This window comes from Drosophila erecta, unplaced genomic scaffold (assembly GCF_003286155.1).
Source record: "Drosophila erecta strain 14021-0224.00,06,07 unplaced genomic scaffold, DereRS2 tig00000055-arrow-pilon, whole genome shotgun sequence".
Lineage (NCBI taxonomy): Eukaryota > Metazoa > Arthropoda > Insecta > Diptera > Drosophilidae > Drosophila > Drosophila erecta.
In genome coordinates, this window is record NW_020825200.1 from 15,571,498 (window position 1) to 15,587,902 (window position 16,405).

The window sequence follows — 16,405 nt, forward strand, 5'->3', positions numbered from 1 at the left end:
TTATAATTCTGTTAAGAAAGAAAACTTTCACGTTGCATAAGATTTACATGTGTTTATTGCTTTTTATCAATTCTTTAAATTTTTATTTCGATATTTATTAAAATACACATGTATAAATACATCGGCTTTAAACCTAAGCCCAATTTTGGTGGCTGTGGTTAGTTAACTGGCATTTTTACTGGCTTGCCAAAACAACTACCTATGCGCTATTTTTATATACGAGTATATGTATGTATAAAGTGGCCATTGAAGGGGTGTTCAGTTTTTATAACAAATCTAAAGCTTAAAATCTAGTTGGTATTAAAATTTAACGATTAAAGGGTCAGCTGCCAGTATAAATATAAAATGGTTGAACGGAGTTGTACTGATTTTTAAAAACGAGAACTAAAGAAAATTTGTTCGATTTTAAGTATTATAGCTTAAACAAAGAAAAAATACTTCTTGACAAGTTTCCCATTTTCTTTAGAACCTCAGATCAGCCTCGTGCGCTTCAAGTAGGTAATCAGCAGATTGTATATGAACTTGTATTGCGCCAGGGATGGTATAATGCTGTCCCGCTGATGCCTTAGCTGCCCAATAACACGAGGTATATCTAGGTCCTGCGATCGTAAGAAGGGAATGTTTGAAGAAATCGAAAAATAGATTCCCATTCTCCACTCACCTCGTTGTGGTCCAAGGTGTACAGCAAAAGATCGGCAGTCAGTGTCACTCCGGAACGACCGCCTCCCTCTAGACAGTGAAGAAGAACTGGAGGATTTGTGTTGTGGCCCGGAGGAACTTCTTGCGTGGATGCCAGTCGCACGGAATTCAGCTCCTCGAGGAAATCGAGGAAGTGATTCACATCGCGTGGACAATTCTGCTCCGCCCAATCAGCGTACTGCAGATACCAAACGGAACGGTATCGACGCGATGGCACGTGGTAAAGGCGCAGCTTAATGGTGGTGCATCGATCGGTGGTTTGTGAGAATTCCTGATACACTTGGAACTAGAAACAAGAACGTTAGACAAGTGAGACTAATAGCCTAGACGCTTCACAAACCTGACCAAACTCGAGACGCTGATGACTGCTTCTAGGAATATAACTCATATCCTCGGTTAGCTGGACCACCAAATACACATCAGCCTCCCACACACACTGCCAGAAGATGCGCATGGTTAGCGACTCCTGTGGCGACTGGGCCACAATGTAAAACCGCTGCTTAGTGCCCACAGTGGCCTGTGAAATACGTTTGAACAATGAAGTTAGTACACATTTGGTCTTCAGCGTGAGTGCCCACTAAACGTACAGATATGGAGGACGCATTTACGTAACCATGCCGGTTATCCATCGATGGGGTCAGTCGCACTCTGTTGTCGTCATAGGGTAAAAAGTTTGGGTCGTGGTTCTTTGGCTCGTTCTCTTCCAGCAGGGCGCACTCGTATAGGGCATGCTCCCGTCGCTTCGGTATTCGTTCAAACTCCATGAATAGCTGCGAGTCACTTAGCTTTTGATCTAGTATTTGGCACTGGAATTTCACAAGCGCGTTAATCAAAAATCATTTCAATCCGAAAAAATCTTATGCTTTCAATTTATTAACTACTACCCACCAGTTTGTCCTTGGAATATCGTCCGGAAATAGGCTGCGGCTTGTTGACGCCCGTGGACCAACGATTTGGCAGGTTGAGATCGTCTTGAGCTAGCTTCAGCTTCGCCGCCAGCTTGGAGTGCTGGCCTGCCGTCGTGGCCTTTTCCCTGCCCAGCGTGGCGGATTTCTGTTTGTCGGGCGTTTTGCTACGTGATAAGAAGTTCCAGCGCTTCTTGCGTTTTAAGTCTTTGCTGGCCGCCGATGAGGACGTTGTGTCCAGCGTTGAGTTGAACATGGAGGATGTGGAAGCAGATGTGTTGGCAGAAAGATTCATGGCACTGAACTGCTGTTGCAGTGTGTCCCCGGCCGGCGTGATCATGTCGACCGTCGCCGACTTGTTTAGGCTGGCTGTGGAGCGATGTTGTCGTGGTGGAGGTGCGGCTCCCATATCAGGCGCTGCACTGGCGGCTCTGTTGGTTCGCTTAGGAGCTTGCGGTTCCAGGAACAGAAGCTCCGTGCTTGCTGCTCGGTCAGCGCCGTACCCCTGCTTTATGTTCCCATCTTCGGGTGGGGAATTCACGGTTACAGTAACCACGTTGTTGGAGCTGGCGTTTCGAGCAGCTGGAACGGGAACAACGCCGGGGGCAGACTGAATGGACGAAGCTCTTTGACGCATTGCCTCAGTATTTGCGGCGCCACTGCTGCCACCGGAGGCTCTCTGTGGCAGGGGTACGTTCTCGTAAATGGGCTCGATTGATCCGTTCACTAAGCTCCTCTGTAGAGGCGCTGGCGTCGCAGATTTATGGGACGAAGCCACGACCGGCGGTGGAAGCGGGCTGCTGGCTGGCGGGGGTACAGAACTACGATAGCCACTCGGCGGCAGGGTAGGTGAACTGGAAGATCGTAGCGAAAAGTATTGTTATATTGTTTGCTTTACGACTTCATTGCACTTACCTTTGCGATACCATGGATCCGGCAGCTGCAGCTGCTGCCTGACTCATCGCTGACTGACGCAGCTGCGACATAATGGACGGCTGCTCCTCAATCATGTTGAGGTTCTCGAAGGTGCCGTGCGGGGGCAGGTATGGCTGTGAGTGCCCCATGTGGCTCACGTACTGGTACTGGTGCAGCATGGTGGCTCCGGAGGATGTGGGTATGTTGCCGGCATGTCCACCAGCGGGCAGAGCAACGTACTGACCGCCATTGAAGAGGGTGCGGTTAGAGACTAGATCCGGCGAGGAGCCGCTTACGTAGTTGCGAAAGCCCTGAAGGGAACGGGGAGTGGCCACGGCCAGATCGGGAGTGGAGGAGGAACTCAGTCGGTTGACATACGGCGGAGGGGCCTTGTGACGCATCATGTGCATGCGTTGCGAGAGCTCCAGGTACGCCTGGGCGGCGCTCATGGGCTGTGGATGTGACTGCGGTTGATGTTGCGCCTGGTACAGGTTGATGTGGTGGTGTAGGGCAGCCGCCGGCTGGGCCACGTCCGGATAACGATGCGCAGTCATATGACCGTACAGCAAGTTGTCGTTGTGCATGCCTGGATTGTGGACATCCGGCTGGGAGCCTGCATAGTAGGCATTTCCGGGCGCGGCCATAGCCAGCGCCACGTTGTGGAATTCCGCCGAAGGTGTGCGGTACTTTAGTTGGACCGCCGTCTCATAGTCTGGTGCCGGGCGGTATGTGGGCAGCATGGCTTTGAGGCGCTCCCGCTCCTCATTGTTATTGTTGTTGTTGCTGCTGCCGTGGTGCAGCATGCCACTGCTGCTGTGCAGGTTGTTGTTGCTCAGATCTAGGCAGGAGCTGCTTTGTCCCAACATCTGGTTCGCGCTGGCAGCTAGCGATATGTTGGAGGAAATCATTTGCTGCTGCTGAATCTGTTGCTGCTGCTGGATATGTTGCTGCTGCTGCTGATGCTGTTGCAGTTGCTCGGCGGTCGCCGCTTCATTATAATCGTAGTCCACATAACCCACGCTATCAACGCCCAGCGGACCACTCTCCGCATCTGCACCACTTCCCAGGCTCGAGGGCGTGGCGGTGTCAATATAGCGCTTGAAAAACTTGTGCTGGCTGATGGTGAGCTTCCAGAAGTAACGTGCCGTGTCCGCCTCGCCGAATATGAAGCTCCCCACGATGCTTCCGCCGCCGTCCAGCTTGTTCTGCTCGATCTTGATCGTTCGCTTGTCAATGGTCACCGTGTGGAAGTCCTTCCATGGAAAATACTGCCGCCCGTTGTCCGCGTTCACCACCATCCCGTTGATGGCCAGGCCCAGCAGCAAATCGTTGCCGAGCGTGTCCTTGGCGGCGAAGCGTTCCTCCCCATACCCCTCCAGCTGCTGGCAGCACTGTATGTACATCTCCTCCGCCTGGCTCTGACTCAGATGTGCAATGCCCGCCTGCTGCTGCAGGACCTCCACGATCAGTCCCTCCAGCATGCTGTCATCGTTGGCCAGGCCCTGCATGTTGCGCGGCAGGACTAGCGACTTCTTCAGGTAGTCCTTGCTCTGTTTGTCGCCCTGGTAGCTGTCGTACTCCGCCTGGCGGCAGTAGAGAGCCAGCAATATGGCCGTGCGGATGTCACAGGCGATGCGGCCCTCGTATATGTCGCTCTTCAGCTGCAGGAAGTAGTAGAAGCGGGTGGCTTCGTCGCTCAAGTGGCGCACGCCAGTGGTCACATAGTGACGCACACGCAAGTAGATCTTCGGACCCGCCGCATACTTCTCCAGCTGCCGGCTGAGCGAGCGCTCCAGGTCGATCCATTTGAACTCGTCCTCCTTGTCCTTGCCCTTGACCAGGTAGCGCAGGCCAAAGAACTCCGGCTGCTGGATCAGCAAGCGCTGGCAAACGTTGTCCAGGCACTCCTGCCCCTTGCTCTCCGAGCTGATCGTGCAGTCCACTGTGCTGGAGGTGTCTGCAATAGAGGTCACAGTGAAAACGTGCTCCAAACTTCGCCTAAGCCGCTCCAAGCACTCTGAATTCGCCGCACAACAACAACTTGGCCCTGCCCATCGCACGCGCAAATATGCAAATAAAGTTTATAATCTCTTTCGAGACCTTATACGTTTTATGGACGGAAATTGTGGCGGCGCCGCTCAAATAGTTTACTTCATCCGTCGTATTTCCTAACGTAGGCCTAAAACCCAATACTTTTCTGATGCTTGGAGAAATTTGGAAGGTTTTAATTATTTTTTAATTGAGTCAAGGTCTTCAGTTAGCTTGCCAGATTCGGCTATGTATACAAGAACTACAAATACTGCTTGTAGTTCAACACAAAAACAATAGTAAAAGGTTATTGTCAAGTATTCAAAACATGCGTTACTCTACGTTAGGAAATTCTTATAGATGGTCTGTTAGTTTCTGATATAACGGTCGCTGTTATGTGTCCTGGGCGCCTATGTTAACTCAGCGACTGTTAGCTGGAATCTGTTGCAGGGCAACAGCGAAGCAACAAGTTTGCGACATTTTTGGGGTCTGTGCCTTGGAAGGCGAATTCCAGCTAAACTGGAAGTGGGCGCCGTGTAACGAACTTTTGTGCACATTCCCAATTAAATAATCCCAATTGCAATAGCAGACGGCAGCTGTTAAGTTGTGGCTTTTTCACTGATTGCTTGTTGTTTCTATTGTCTCGTCTCCACTGTTGCTATTGCCATTGCTGTTGTTGTAGTGGTGGGCGTAGCGCCTCTAGGAATGTGGGGCTTACTCACCCAGCAGGTGATGCACTGATATAACAAACAAACTCTTGGACGTAACATTGTACTGGCGACACTTTTTCAAGAACTTCAATGGCATTTTTCGACTATCTTGCTCCACCGGGGCTCCGCTGGGCTCACAAAACTGGCTAAAACGGCAGCACCATCGACACCACTGCTTTTTTTGTGGGAGTAAATTGCTCAATTGGAATTAGCCGATTTGAATCAGCTGCTTAGGCACGCAAGCCAGAGCACTGCACGTAGTAGTTAAGTAAAGCTAGGGATAGTAATTAGACAGTTCGCGACAATAAATAAAGGAATCACAAGCAATAAAACGAAGAGCCCAAAGTGCTGATATCGATACGCAGGTGCTGACTGGGTACCTCGGTGGCTGGCAACGAATAGATCGATAGGCGGTATCGACTATCGGCATGGCTTTGTACGGTGGACTCCACGAAAATAGCATTAGTGCCTTAAATTATTCAAAATCATGCATTACAAATTGGAGTAATGTCCTCAGCTTATATTTTGATAAAAACAATCCAGTAACAGTGATTAAATTAAAATCCTAAAGAAAAAAGGCTTCAAGATGTTGATATGACTTCTTATGTTGAATTGAGAGTACATATACATTTATTTGCATTTATAACAACACTAAATGATAAAAATATAATTAAATCTTTTAGAACATAAGTGTTTCCTTAGATTAAAAACCAATGACAAATTCAAAATTTTGGCATGCAATGCAAGGGAATAACGGTTGTAAGCGCTCAGTAAAAATACGAGCTAACAGAGCTACTGCACGTATAGGTGGCGTATTGGCAGAGCCCTGTTATCCGCTTAAAATCCAGTGCTGTAAAGTGCGCGCAACTAAGAAATCCACACCGCATTCAGCGACGGTCCCTCTGGAAGTCAGTAATTTAGTACTGCTGCTGCCGTGGTAGTCGTGACTTCCCCTTTGCACTTTCCGCCCGCGTCAGCGTTTTATCGAATAAAACGAATTAAAATTAAGATCGTGGCTTCGCCCCGCTGCGTAACTGAATAAAGCGAATTTAAATCAAGGGCTTTGACGTCTACCAAGCGGCTGAGAGGGGCTGCAACAGGAAAAGCACCAGAGACGGGGCACCAATCCACATCCACCGATCGCCGTCTGTCTACAGAGGATTAGGAGCAGCGCATTCGGAGTTCGCGATCGGTGAGTTTCGAGGAGGATCGCTTGGGTGCGACAGCCATATGACAAGGCCACGCACAGTCGAAATCGGAATGGCAAAACCCGATTATCCAAATCGAAATTCAGTCCATAATTGATTGCTGCTTAGATATTAGATATTTGAGCGCTGCATTGGCGGTCAAGGTTGCAGCGACGAGGACAGATGATGGAGCAACCGCACGCTCCCTCGCTCGCTCACACACGCACACTCACGCACGCACATGTATGTGCGCCTGCGAGCGAGTTTAAAGTTCAGTACCTGTTGCTGCGTTCGCTCCATCTCACTCTCGCGCAGCCTCGCCGCCGCCCGTGCGATAGTGCGTCCTCGCTCACTCCGGCAGCGCAGCGTGTAATTTAATTTAATTTACTTCTGTTATTAATTTGCGCTATTTGCACGCTGAATTGCCGTCTTCCACGTCTCAAACCCAGTCGTAGGCCGAATTGCATAACCAAAAAACGCGACTCGGGTCGCCAATCGCCCGTCAAGTCAGTTTTCTGCTCGTCGCTCACCGCTGAGAACAGCTGTCTGCTTCCCGTACAGTGAACACTCGATATGGGCGACGCAGCAAGGTTCTTGATTTCATGTATCTACCTTTCAAAGTTAGAGAATTAAACATTAAAAAGCATTTACCTACTGTACACATTTTCCAATTGGAGTCGGCGTTGCGTTTAGTTTCCATTACATTAAAAGCAATTTGTTAAAAAGGTCACCCGATTTATTTTTTTGTATTGATCATACACACACAGTTACATGTCGAAATCAACGAAATCATAGTATCCAAATTTATTACAACGTCGCTCTCTAAGATCCAAAATTGAAAGTGGCTAACTTCGGAAAGCCGAAGTGGGTATACTCTTGCTGCCTTGTATAAGTAAACTCAGTAAGGTCGCTCCATTTCGATAATACTAAGAACGTAGATAAAAAGACTGCAAGTATAGGTATGTACATATAGACAAATTAACAGAAAAAAACTAAGATAAAAATGTTTTTGCAGTGTAAGTGTTCAATAAATGCTAATTCAGATTTATGTCACTGAAATTCAAGTTCAAAGACCTGCTCACTACACAGATTATTATGTTATGACACCCCATTATGGGGTTACCTACCTAGTAAAGCTAGACTTCTAGATCTTCCACTCAAAGTACCGATAAAAAGCTAAGGTCAGGATTAGGGTTGCTGGGTTGGTTCGGTCAATCCCCATTTGGGTTACGATAAGAAGCTACTTTGGCGCGGAGTAAATATGCCTAGTCATGCTTACTTTTTAATTCTCCGTCAACCGGGACGAGTAATTCGCTACTGTCATCGTGTTTGGGGAATTTTGAAATCACATTTGCCGAGCGAGATTCTCAGCCTTATCGCGCCAACTACAATTGTGTATGTGATACTAGATGCACGGGAGTTTGTTTTGACTAGACCGTAAACTTTGTTTGAATTTATCTCATTCACCGTAAATACATAGACGCTCTACTTGCATAGACGCAAACTAGAGAAACAGTCACTCAGCTAAAGTATGTTTGGGGGAAAAATATACTTTCACTTGAAAGCTGAACTATTTCTTCTCAGCTGGACGCAATAGATTCTCCCTTCTGAATTCTGAAAACGAAATGTTAGAACAGTTTTTCTCTTTCGTGATCCCAAACACAATTAAATTCCACAGCTCAAAGTTTTGGGTTCAAACACTGCGGTGTCGTCATTCCAGCCCAACAGCACACGGGGCTGACCTATAAACAGACACCAATTTGATGTTCCCCTCCACTTGTCAGTGGCTGTCGTTGGAGTGGTTCGTTTTCGGGAGCGTCGAACACCTACCATCCTCGAAATCGGACGAGAATGACGAAACTGCCGTGGATTTGCATATGCCTCGCATGTGTTTAATATTTATTTTCTGCCTTTTGCTGACCACAGCAACAAGAACTATTACGCGACTCTATACAAAGTACACGCACGTAACGCATTAGCGCATTAAAGCATAAAGTCAAACCCGAATTCAAGGTGACAATTCAGCAGAGCCCTTAAGCCTCCCAACCAGAATATAACCCCTGGGAGCAGATCAAACTTCCAACTGCTTAACTTGAGATTTTCAGTAAAAGTGCTTTCGGCACTATTTAAAACACGAACCAGTAGGGCGAAGCTCATTGAACTTCAAGTGCGCATTTCAGAACTCAAAACCAAACTTAAGTAAACCTTATCAATTTGCATTTCCTATTATTCTTTATATCTTGGGGTTATGCCTGGTATCCATACCATATACCATATATGTAGATGAAAATCTGTATGTGCTTCATCAATCCATAAAAGCCTAATGAAAGTTAATGTATTTCCAAAAGTGTATTGCACAGAATTGCTTAGAAATTGTCGATCCAATATGTTTGTAATGGTATAATCCGATTTCTAAACTAAAACCTATCTGTGGTTTCACATTGACAAGTACTCAAGACACTGAAAAAAAGCCTCTGCTCAGTGCAATTGACGATTTCTTAGGACTACGGCTAGTAAAAGTGTTAATCGATTGATTAGAAATCAAATTTCGTTGTTTTTCACCCCACAAAGAGTTTTGGCTTGGGAACAGCGCATTTCGAACGCTTTTACTCGCTTTCATCATATCTCCCGACCGGCGGCGGCGTTCGATAAGCGCGTGCATAAAACCTGTTGCTCCCGGCGGTCAGTGAGTAGTGCTCCCTAACGCGAAACACACGTTGCGTCGCACAGCGGCGGATCCAATCGAATTCAAAGCTTTAATTGCACCAGTGCAGCACTGCGAGTGATAGACGGAGTAGTCGTAGTCGCCAGTGCAACGGATACTCCCCAAGGTACGATCGATTAAAACCAGATGCGCGTTTTCAATGTCAGCCGGCGCTGGCGGAACATCCAGATAGAGCGGTACCTTGCACCGTTAAGACAAGTGCGGAAGCGGACGGACTACCGTTAGACGCACAGTCGATGCTCCGCCGATAGCGCTGGCATACGTGGAATACATTACAGTGGTTGTCCAAAGTGCGCGACATGCAAATCGATGTTAAACCATTGTTATGCAAAGCGAAAACTAAAGCGCCGTGAATTCTATGCCCTTTTTGCAGTCATACACTTACCACCATGGCCAGCGAGCAAACGATTGATGGAGCAGCCGCAATCCCCAGCGGCGGCGGCGACGAACCCTTCCTGGGCCTGCTGGACGTGGCCCTACTGGCGGTGCTCATCGGCGGAGCAGCCTTCTACTTCCTGCGCAGCCGCAAGAAGGAGGAGGAGCCAACCAGGAGCTATTCCATACAGTGAGTATAGCTTATACTTAGATCTGAGCCATCTAAAGGGTTCCGAAGCCCGAAACCATGGCACTTCTTCAATTCCATAGTCAGTTTCTTGAAAAACAATGCAAAGAGGTTGTGTATCATGCCCACATTTCAATATTTGAAACTGCTTCGCCAGGTCATGCATCCACATATTGCAGTTCTTCCGCCACAGATCCAATTTGTTGGAATCGATCAGGCATTTTTGGATGCGGTATGATTCATGCATCGCAAACAATGTACGAATGTGTGATTCATACGGTCATCTTAGTGTTTACGTGTTACGCTAAGCTAATTATAATTAGTCTGAGATTTAACGCATATCTTTCCGTTCTCCAGACCCACCACAGTGTGCACCACCAGTGCGTCGGACAACTCGTTCATCAAGAAGCTCAAGGCATCCGGACGCAGTCTGGTCGTTTTCTATGGCTCGCAGACCGGAACCGGCGAGGAGTTCGCCGGCCGTCTCGCCAAGGAGGGCATTCGTTACCGGCTGAAAGGCATGGTTGCCGATCCCGAGGAGTGCGACATGGAGGAGCTGCTGCAGCTGAAGGACATCGACAACTCCTTGGCGGTCTTCTGCCTGGCCACCTACGGCGAAGGAGATCCCACTGACAACGCCATGGAGTTCTACGAGTGGATCACCAGCGGCGATGTCGACCTAACCGGGCTAAATTATGCGGTGAGTTGGGGCGATATCACACGAAGCGGCGTTATCTGCATGCATACTGATACACGGAGTTCGTTTCACTTATCATAACACTGTGCCACTGATAAGTGATGTTTATTCCCCCCTAATCGCAATTTTGGCTATCTCCTTATGGGAGCCCTTTGAGTTGTTTGTTGTGTTTTAATACAGCTGATGTAAGCGGAACGAAAACATTTGAAATGGCATTGGGAGATCCTAATTAACAGATAGGCTGTAACATGATAGTGTAGCTTGCCCGGAAGAGTTATTTATACATGTTTAATCTACAATTATAAATCCCTGTCCACCAAATGGCAGCACTTCATCGTAGGTACATTGATTGAAATCTATTTGTTTCTTGGTGTACAGCACCTTTATTTCAAATATCGGTGTCTTATAACGTCAAATATAGCATGTTTTAATATTGACGACAGACCAACTGGCAGTAAACATATCAACGTTATCAGTCGCCTAATTTAAATCGCCCGCCAAACGACCAGCTCAGAATTGCGTAGTGTAGGTCCGAGTGCTGCAGCAGTCGGCTTTTGCGTGGCAGCGCTCGCATGGAATTTTTAGTTGGTTCGCGTGAATAGCAATGTGCTCAATGGAGATCCCTGTTCTTGCGCAATTTGTTTACAATTTCCGTGGTAACGCTGCGGATCAATCCGGCAAATGTCGGTCGGAAAATGCAAGGCACTATCGCCACATCTGCTCACCTGCTCGTCAGGATCCGCCACCAAAAGCTGTCCAATTTGCTGGGCATTTTGAATTGTTTACGTAATAGAACAGCCGCCGTGAAAAGAAAGATAGAATGGGAGGTAATATGATGTTCAGTCTACAGTCACTCATAGTAAAATCCATAGAACTGACAAGTTATAACCCTTTCAATCTCATAATGAGTCTCATTAAAATAGATACATATTTTAGTCGCGTACCCAAGATGACAGCAGAGTAGTATAAGTAGTAGTAGTTTAAGTAGTTAACTTAACTTAAGCAGCACTGCATTCCGATCTGTTGTAACTAAATCCACTCTTGTTTGATTCCAGGTCTTTGGCTTGGGAAACAAGACCTACGAGCACTACAACAAGGTGGCCATCTATGTGGACAAGCGGCTGGAGGAGCTGGGCGCCAACCGGGTCTTTGAACTGGGACTGGGCGACGATGATGCCAAGTAAGTGGATGGGTAAAGAGAAAACTGCGAGCTGTACTCAAGCGTTATTTTCCTCGCAGCATCGAGGATGACTTCATCACGTGGAAGGACCGCTTCTGGCCCGCTGTGTGCGACCACTTTGGCATCGAGGGCGGCGGCGAGGAAGTGCTCATCCGTCAGTACCGTCTGCTGGAACAGCCAGAGGTACAGCCCGACCGCATATACACGGGAGAGATCGCGCGCCTGCACTCGATTCAGAACCAGCGTCCGCCCTTCGACGCCAAGAACCCCTTCCTGGCACCCATTAAGGTGAACCGCGAGCTGCACAAGGGCGGCGGTCGCTCCTGCATGCACATAGAGCTGAGCATCGATGGATCCAAGATGCGCTACGACGCCGGGGACCATGTGGCCATGTTCCCTGTCAACGACAAGAGTCTGGTGGAGAAACTCGGCCAGCTGTGCAAAGCCGATCTGGATACTGTGTTCTCGCTGATCAACACGGATACGGACAGCAGCAAGAAGCACCCATTCCCTTGCCCCACCACGTACCGCACGGCTCTGACCCACTATTTGGAAATTACGGCTATTCCCCGCACGCACATCCTGAAGGAGCTCGCTGAGTATTGTACTGACGAGAAGGAGAAGGAGTTGCTGCGCAGCATGGCCTCCATCAGTCCCGAAGGTACGAATTTATTCATAAGGAGTATTGTTGCTTGTACTGTACTGCATTTAACTTAATATGAACTCCCAAGAACATATTCTAATGTATGTTGTGTTGCAGGAAAGGAGAAGTACCAGAGCTGGATTCAAGACGCATGTCGCAACATTGTCCACATTCTGGAAGACATCAAATCGTGTCGCCCACCCATCGATCACGTTTGCGAACTGCTGCCCCGCTTGCAGCCGCGTTACTACTCCATCTCGTCGTCTGCTAAGCTGCACCCTACTGATGTCCACGTGACAGCCGTTCTCGTGGAGTACAAGACTCCGACAGGGCGCATCAACAAGGGCGTGGCCACCACATATCTGAAGAACAAGCAACCGCAAGGCAGTGAGGAAGTAAAGGTGCCGGTATTCATCCGCAAGTCGCAGTTCCGTTTGCCTACGAAGCCAGAGACGCCTATCATAATGGTGGGTCCCGGCACCGGCCTGGCCCCTTTCCGCGGCTTCATTCAGGAGCGACAGTTCCTGCGCGATGAGGGCAAGACCGTTGGCGAGTCGATTCTCTACTTCGGCTGCCGTAAGCGCAGCGAGGACTACATCTACGAATCCGAGTTGGAGGAGTGGGTTAAGAAGGGCACTCTCAACCTTAAGGCCGCCTTTTCCCGTGACCAGGGCAAGAAGGTCTATGTACAGCACCTGCTTGAACAGGACGCGGATCTTATATGGAACGTGATTGGCGAGAATAAGGGGCACTTCTACATATGCGGGTAAGTTTTTAGAGGATACTGTTGGTATTACAATATTCTCACTATCCGTTCTTCCCATTTCAGTGATGCGAAGAACATGGCCGTGGACGTTAGGAACATTTTAGTGAAAATTTTGTCCACTAAGGGTAACATGAGCGAGGCTGACGCCGTGCAGTATATCAAGAAGATGGAGGCTCAGAAGCGCTACTCGGCCGACGTCTGGAGCTAATCTGATCAAAAAGCCAACCGATAAGCGTAAAGTTTTCTAGTTCACTAAGCTATGTAAGCGTAATTTTTGGTTTGGGAACTTCTTGCTGCAGTTCAACAAACGAATGAGTAACGATTAAGTGTATGTCTAGTGTAAATGACTCTAGCTTGGCCCTAGACTGTTTGATGGGACAAACTGAGATGGAATCTAATTGATGAAATGAGCGGAGTAACAAGTTATCGATTAAGTAGCTGTGTACGAGTGCAGATTAGTTAAAGTCCTTTATACAAGCAATTTTCTTTGTATTCTCTTGGTGATTTCAATACAAAAACGAAACATGATGTGCAATTAAACAGTGACATTGCAATTGTATTTTTATAAATAAAGAAAAGTACGGTTGACTTCTTAATGCTGTGTGTTTCTTGCTATTTATTTAGAATTTGACTAAAATACTTCCACAGCTATAAGAGATTCCATAAACTTTAGAAAATCCCTACGGATACCCTTTAAGGCAGATTTTTGAGGGAAATTAAGGTTGAAATATGTAAACATGTCAAACTAAATCGCTTTTTCAATACAAATATATCTTGTCTATTTAAAATAGATATTTTGGTTGCAGCTAAGAACATTTAAGAAGGGTTGCATACGTTGTCGCTGAATAATAAACACTCGCACTCATATTGCATTTATTAAAGACTTCAAGCCCCATTTCAAATATTGGTAATTGGTAATTAGTAAAGTAAAGAGTAGAACACAGCCGGTATTTTGCAATTTTTTGTTATATAAGATATATTTTTTTGGCAAGGTTTTTAACACTTTAAACTTGAACATTAGGAAATAACAACTGAAAGCACTGTAAAATCAGCAAATACATTTTTGTAAAATTCCTAATTTGGGTAGTTATATTAAAATCGTACAAATATGAAGTAGTGTAATAGTTCTTCAACCTAAGACTCCAGCGCGTTCAAAGTGCGGCAGCGTGTAGCGCAGTGTATCCGCCAGTCGACGGGACTGGAACATCTGACGCACCTTCTGCTTGGCGAAATCGGCGTCCTTGAAGCTCTCCAGGTTGTTGTCGGCCGTCTGGGCCTTGTCCTGGCTAATAGTGGGGAAGATGCCGTAGTTGGCAAAGAATCCGTATGACTCGCGACGGTGTACCTCCTCCAGGATTTGCTCGTAGCTGGGCACCGGGACGCCCATGTCCAGATCGAGCAGCGTCTTGGCCAGCCGCGCATGGTAGGTGCGCAGCAGGTGGGTCCGCCGATGTCGCAGTACGTCCAACGTCAGGCTGGTGTAGAAGAAATAGTTGAGGTCGATGCCCGGACTGCCCCACACGCTCAACTGGAAGTCGATGAGGATGAGGTCCTGCGGGCGCCGTGCGGCGTCATACTTGAACAACAAATTGTTGACCCACAGGTCGCCGTGGTTGAGTACCTTGATTTCCTTTTCCTGCGGTGCCTGGCTCCGTTCCAAGTTGGCCCGCTGGTTCTGCATGTACTTGCCGATCTTCTCGGCAATGCCCTCGAAGCCAGGCCACGTGCTCACCAGTTGGTGCAACTCCTTGCCATTGCCCGAGAAGAACTGCATTAGTAGTCCATCGTCCTTGGCCAAGCCCCTCGGCGATAGCATTCCGTCGCCATATGCATCAAAGATGTGGGGATCCTGGGCATGTCGAGGTGGTTCAACACGGCTTCACCATACTCTCCGTTTATAAAAAGTACTTACCAGCACCGCCAAGGCCATCGAAGTGGCATGAAACTCCGCCAAGCGCTCCATGACCAGCTGACAGTGCTCCTCGTTCAGGCCCAACTCGCGTGAAGCCATCACGAAGCCCTTCTCGGCCAGATCTTCGAACACCAGGCAGTTCTCCGGCTGTTTTAGGCAGTGGTAAAGTCTTTGGAAGTAATACGGATAGTTAGTCAGGAATAATTTGTGTTCGTACATCAATGGTGCACTATTTTTAAATGTATTTTGCATATTTTATATTGATATATAATATCAACGTCGTTGCAATGCAACAGTGCGTATGAGTAATGTTGGAACTGGCTGAAGATCTTTTAAGACTCACTTAGGCCCGAAGCTGCGGTTGCACTGCATCAACAGCTCCAGCCGGGGAAGCACTTCGTAGTAGGTGATCTTCTCCTTGAGGTACACTTGCAGGTCGTCAATGAACTCCACCGAGTCCAGGTGGGGAATGCTCTTCACAATGAACGCCATGCGCTGCTCTGGATGATCGGGTCGCCTGAACGATACCGTCACTCTGTAGATCTGACTGCAGTAGTTCTCGCCCGTGCTGCTGCCCATCCGAATGTGAATGGCGAGCAGCTGCACCCTGGCTGTGCGCAGGGCTGTCTCCAGCACCTCCTCGAAGAAGGCCACGTCCAGGTGGCTGGGTGGAGCAACCACGTCCGCGTCGAACACAATGCTACACATCTTGCGATCGTTTGAAAAGTGGCTACCGGGCGCAGCTCAATTTATATACGAGTCAGTGGGGCTCTCTATGATCTTGCCCAGCGGAATCCAGCGGCGCAATTTATTATAGTTATATGTATCCAGTTATGTGAGTATTACACTTTCAGTTATATATAGACTTTAATAGGCGACAACGAGATGTCTAATTTTTCGATATCTGTAAAACACGCAACGCGAGACGGAGACGTCGACCTTTTTAGGCGTATTTAACTAATAATTTGACTTCCTGTTTGGGGCTTTGCCGACAATATTCAGTTTGAATCTTTTCCAATTCTGGTGGATGGATGCCACTTACATCGATTGGCAGCTCATTATCTTATCAAGCTTTGATTCGAATTTGCATTAGTACAACGAGTTTCCGATAAGGGAACGCTTGCAGTCAAGTGTCAATCCGAACTTAATTACTCGCGAACGCTTCCTAAATATATTATTTTTGTACGTAATCATTTATGATATATTTGCTTGCCATGATTGAATTCTATATCCACCATACAGGTAATATGATTCAGCACAAGCATTCGATCATATAAATAAGGTAGTCTTCTAGATTTAAATTGGTAATTTCTAGATTTACCATTTCGAAACCCTACTGTTTAAATTATGGGGATTAAAAATGAGTATACCTCAGCGTCATTAATCTGCTGTTCCTAGGTTAGCTTTAATAAAAAAAATGAGACAAGAGATAACACTATTCAACTTTTTTATAGGCTGACCTAATGATAGGCTCTC

At 47.4% G+C, this 16,405-nt stretch overlaps 3 protein-coding genes across 5 annotated transcripts; 1 reads left to right on the top strand and 2 right to left on the bottom strand.

Annotated features, from left to right (window-relative positions):
- Nucleotides 1-37: 37 nt before the first annotated feature.
- Nucleotides 38-5,702, bottom strand: LOC6542459 (tyrosine-protein phosphatase non-receptor type 21). Its single transcript, XM_001969963.3, has 7 exons — nucleotides 5,270-5,702; nucleotides 2,520-4,476; nucleotides 1,588-2,458; nucleotides 1,287-1,505; nucleotides 1,040-1,216; nucleotides 662-985; nucleotides 38-599 (listed from the first exon to the last, which is right to left on the bottom strand). Exons 1-7 carry the CDS (start codon nucleotides 5,352-5,354, stop codon nucleotides 471-473), a joined length of 3,762 nt encoding a protein of 1,253 aa, XP_001969999.1. The 5' UTR covers nucleotides 5,355-5,702; the 3' UTR covers nucleotides 38-470.
- A 428-nt stretch (nucleotides 5,703-6,130) lies between these two features.
- Nucleotides 6,131-13,900, top strand: LOC6542407 (NADPH--cytochrome P450 reductase). Of its 3 annotated transcripts, none has more exons than XM_015159002.2 (7): nucleotides 6,131-6,449; nucleotides 9,543-9,734; nucleotides 10,089-10,431; nucleotides 11,484-11,608; nucleotides 11,668-12,269; nucleotides 12,369-13,017; nucleotides 13,081-13,900. In XM_015159002.2, the coding sequence occupies exons 2-7, from the start codon at nucleotides 9,559-9,561 to the stop codon at nucleotides 13,223-13,225; spliced, it is 2,040 nt and encodes a 679-aa protein (XP_015014488.1). In that variant the 5' UTR covers nucleotides 6,131-6,449; nucleotides 9,543-9,558; the 3' UTR covers nucleotides 13,226-13,900. The 3 variants fall into 3 exon arrangements, with proteins under 3 accessions (XP_015014488.1, XP_001970000.1, XP_015014487.1); XM_001969964.3 differs by lacking the exon at nucleotides 6,131-6,449 and adding an exon at nucleotides 9,124-9,275; XM_015159001.2 differs by lacking the exons at nucleotides 6,131-6,449; nucleotides 9,543-9,734; nucleotides 10,089-10,431 and adding an exon at nucleotides 11,016-11,255.
- Nucleotides 13,901-13,964: 64 nt separating this feature from the next.
- Nucleotides 13,965-15,922, bottom strand: LOC6542508. The gene is made up of 3 exons (XM_001969965.3): nucleotides 15,273-15,922; nucleotides 14,930-15,098; nucleotides 13,965-14,866 (listed from the first exon to the last, which is right to left on the bottom strand). Exons 1-3 carry the CDS (start codon nucleotides 15,635-15,637, stop codon nucleotides 14,147-14,149), a joined length of 1,254 nt encoding a protein of 417 aa, XP_001970001.1. The 5' UTR covers nucleotides 15,638-15,922; the 3' UTR covers nucleotides 13,965-14,146.
- Between the last annotated feature and the right edge of the window lie 483 nt (nucleotides 15,923-16,405).

Coding starts and splice junctions, on each gene's coding strand:
- LOC6542508 (XM_001969965.3), bottom strand. CDS start 15,637: ATGTGTAGCATTGTGTTCGACGCGGACGTGGTTGCTCCACCCAGCCAC. Junction 15,099..15,272: donor AACCGCAGCTTCGGGCCTAA/GTGAGTCTTAAA, acceptor TTACTTCCAAAG/ACTTTACCACTGCCTAAAAC. Junction 14,867..14,929: donor CGATGGCCTTGGCGGTGCTG/GTAAGTACTTTT, acceptor CGACATGCCCAG/GATCCCCACATCTTTGATGC.
- LOC6542407 (XM_015159002.2), top strand. CDS start 9,559: ATGGCCAGCGAGCAAACGATTGATGGAGCAGCCGCAATCCCCAGCGGC. Junction 10,432..11,483: donor TAACCGGGCTAAATTATGCG/GTGAGTTGGGGC, acceptor GTTTGATTCCAG/GTCTTTGGCTTGGGAAACAA. Junction 13,018..13,080: donor GGGCACTTCTACATATGCGG/GTAAGTTTTTAG, acceptor TTCCCATTTCAG/TGATGCGAAGAACATGGCCG.
- LOC6542459 (XM_001969963.3), bottom strand. CDS start 5,354: ATGCCATTGAAGTTCTTGAAAAAGTGTCGCCAGTACAATGTTACGTCC. Junction 1,217..1,286: donor TAAATGCGTCCTCCATATCT/GTACGTTTAGTG, acceptor CGTATTTCACAG/GCCACTGTGGGCACTAAGCA. Junction 986..1,039: donor AGCGTCTCGAGTTTGGTCAG/GTTTGTGAAGCG, acceptor TCTTGTTTCTAG/TTCCAAGTGTATCAGGAATT.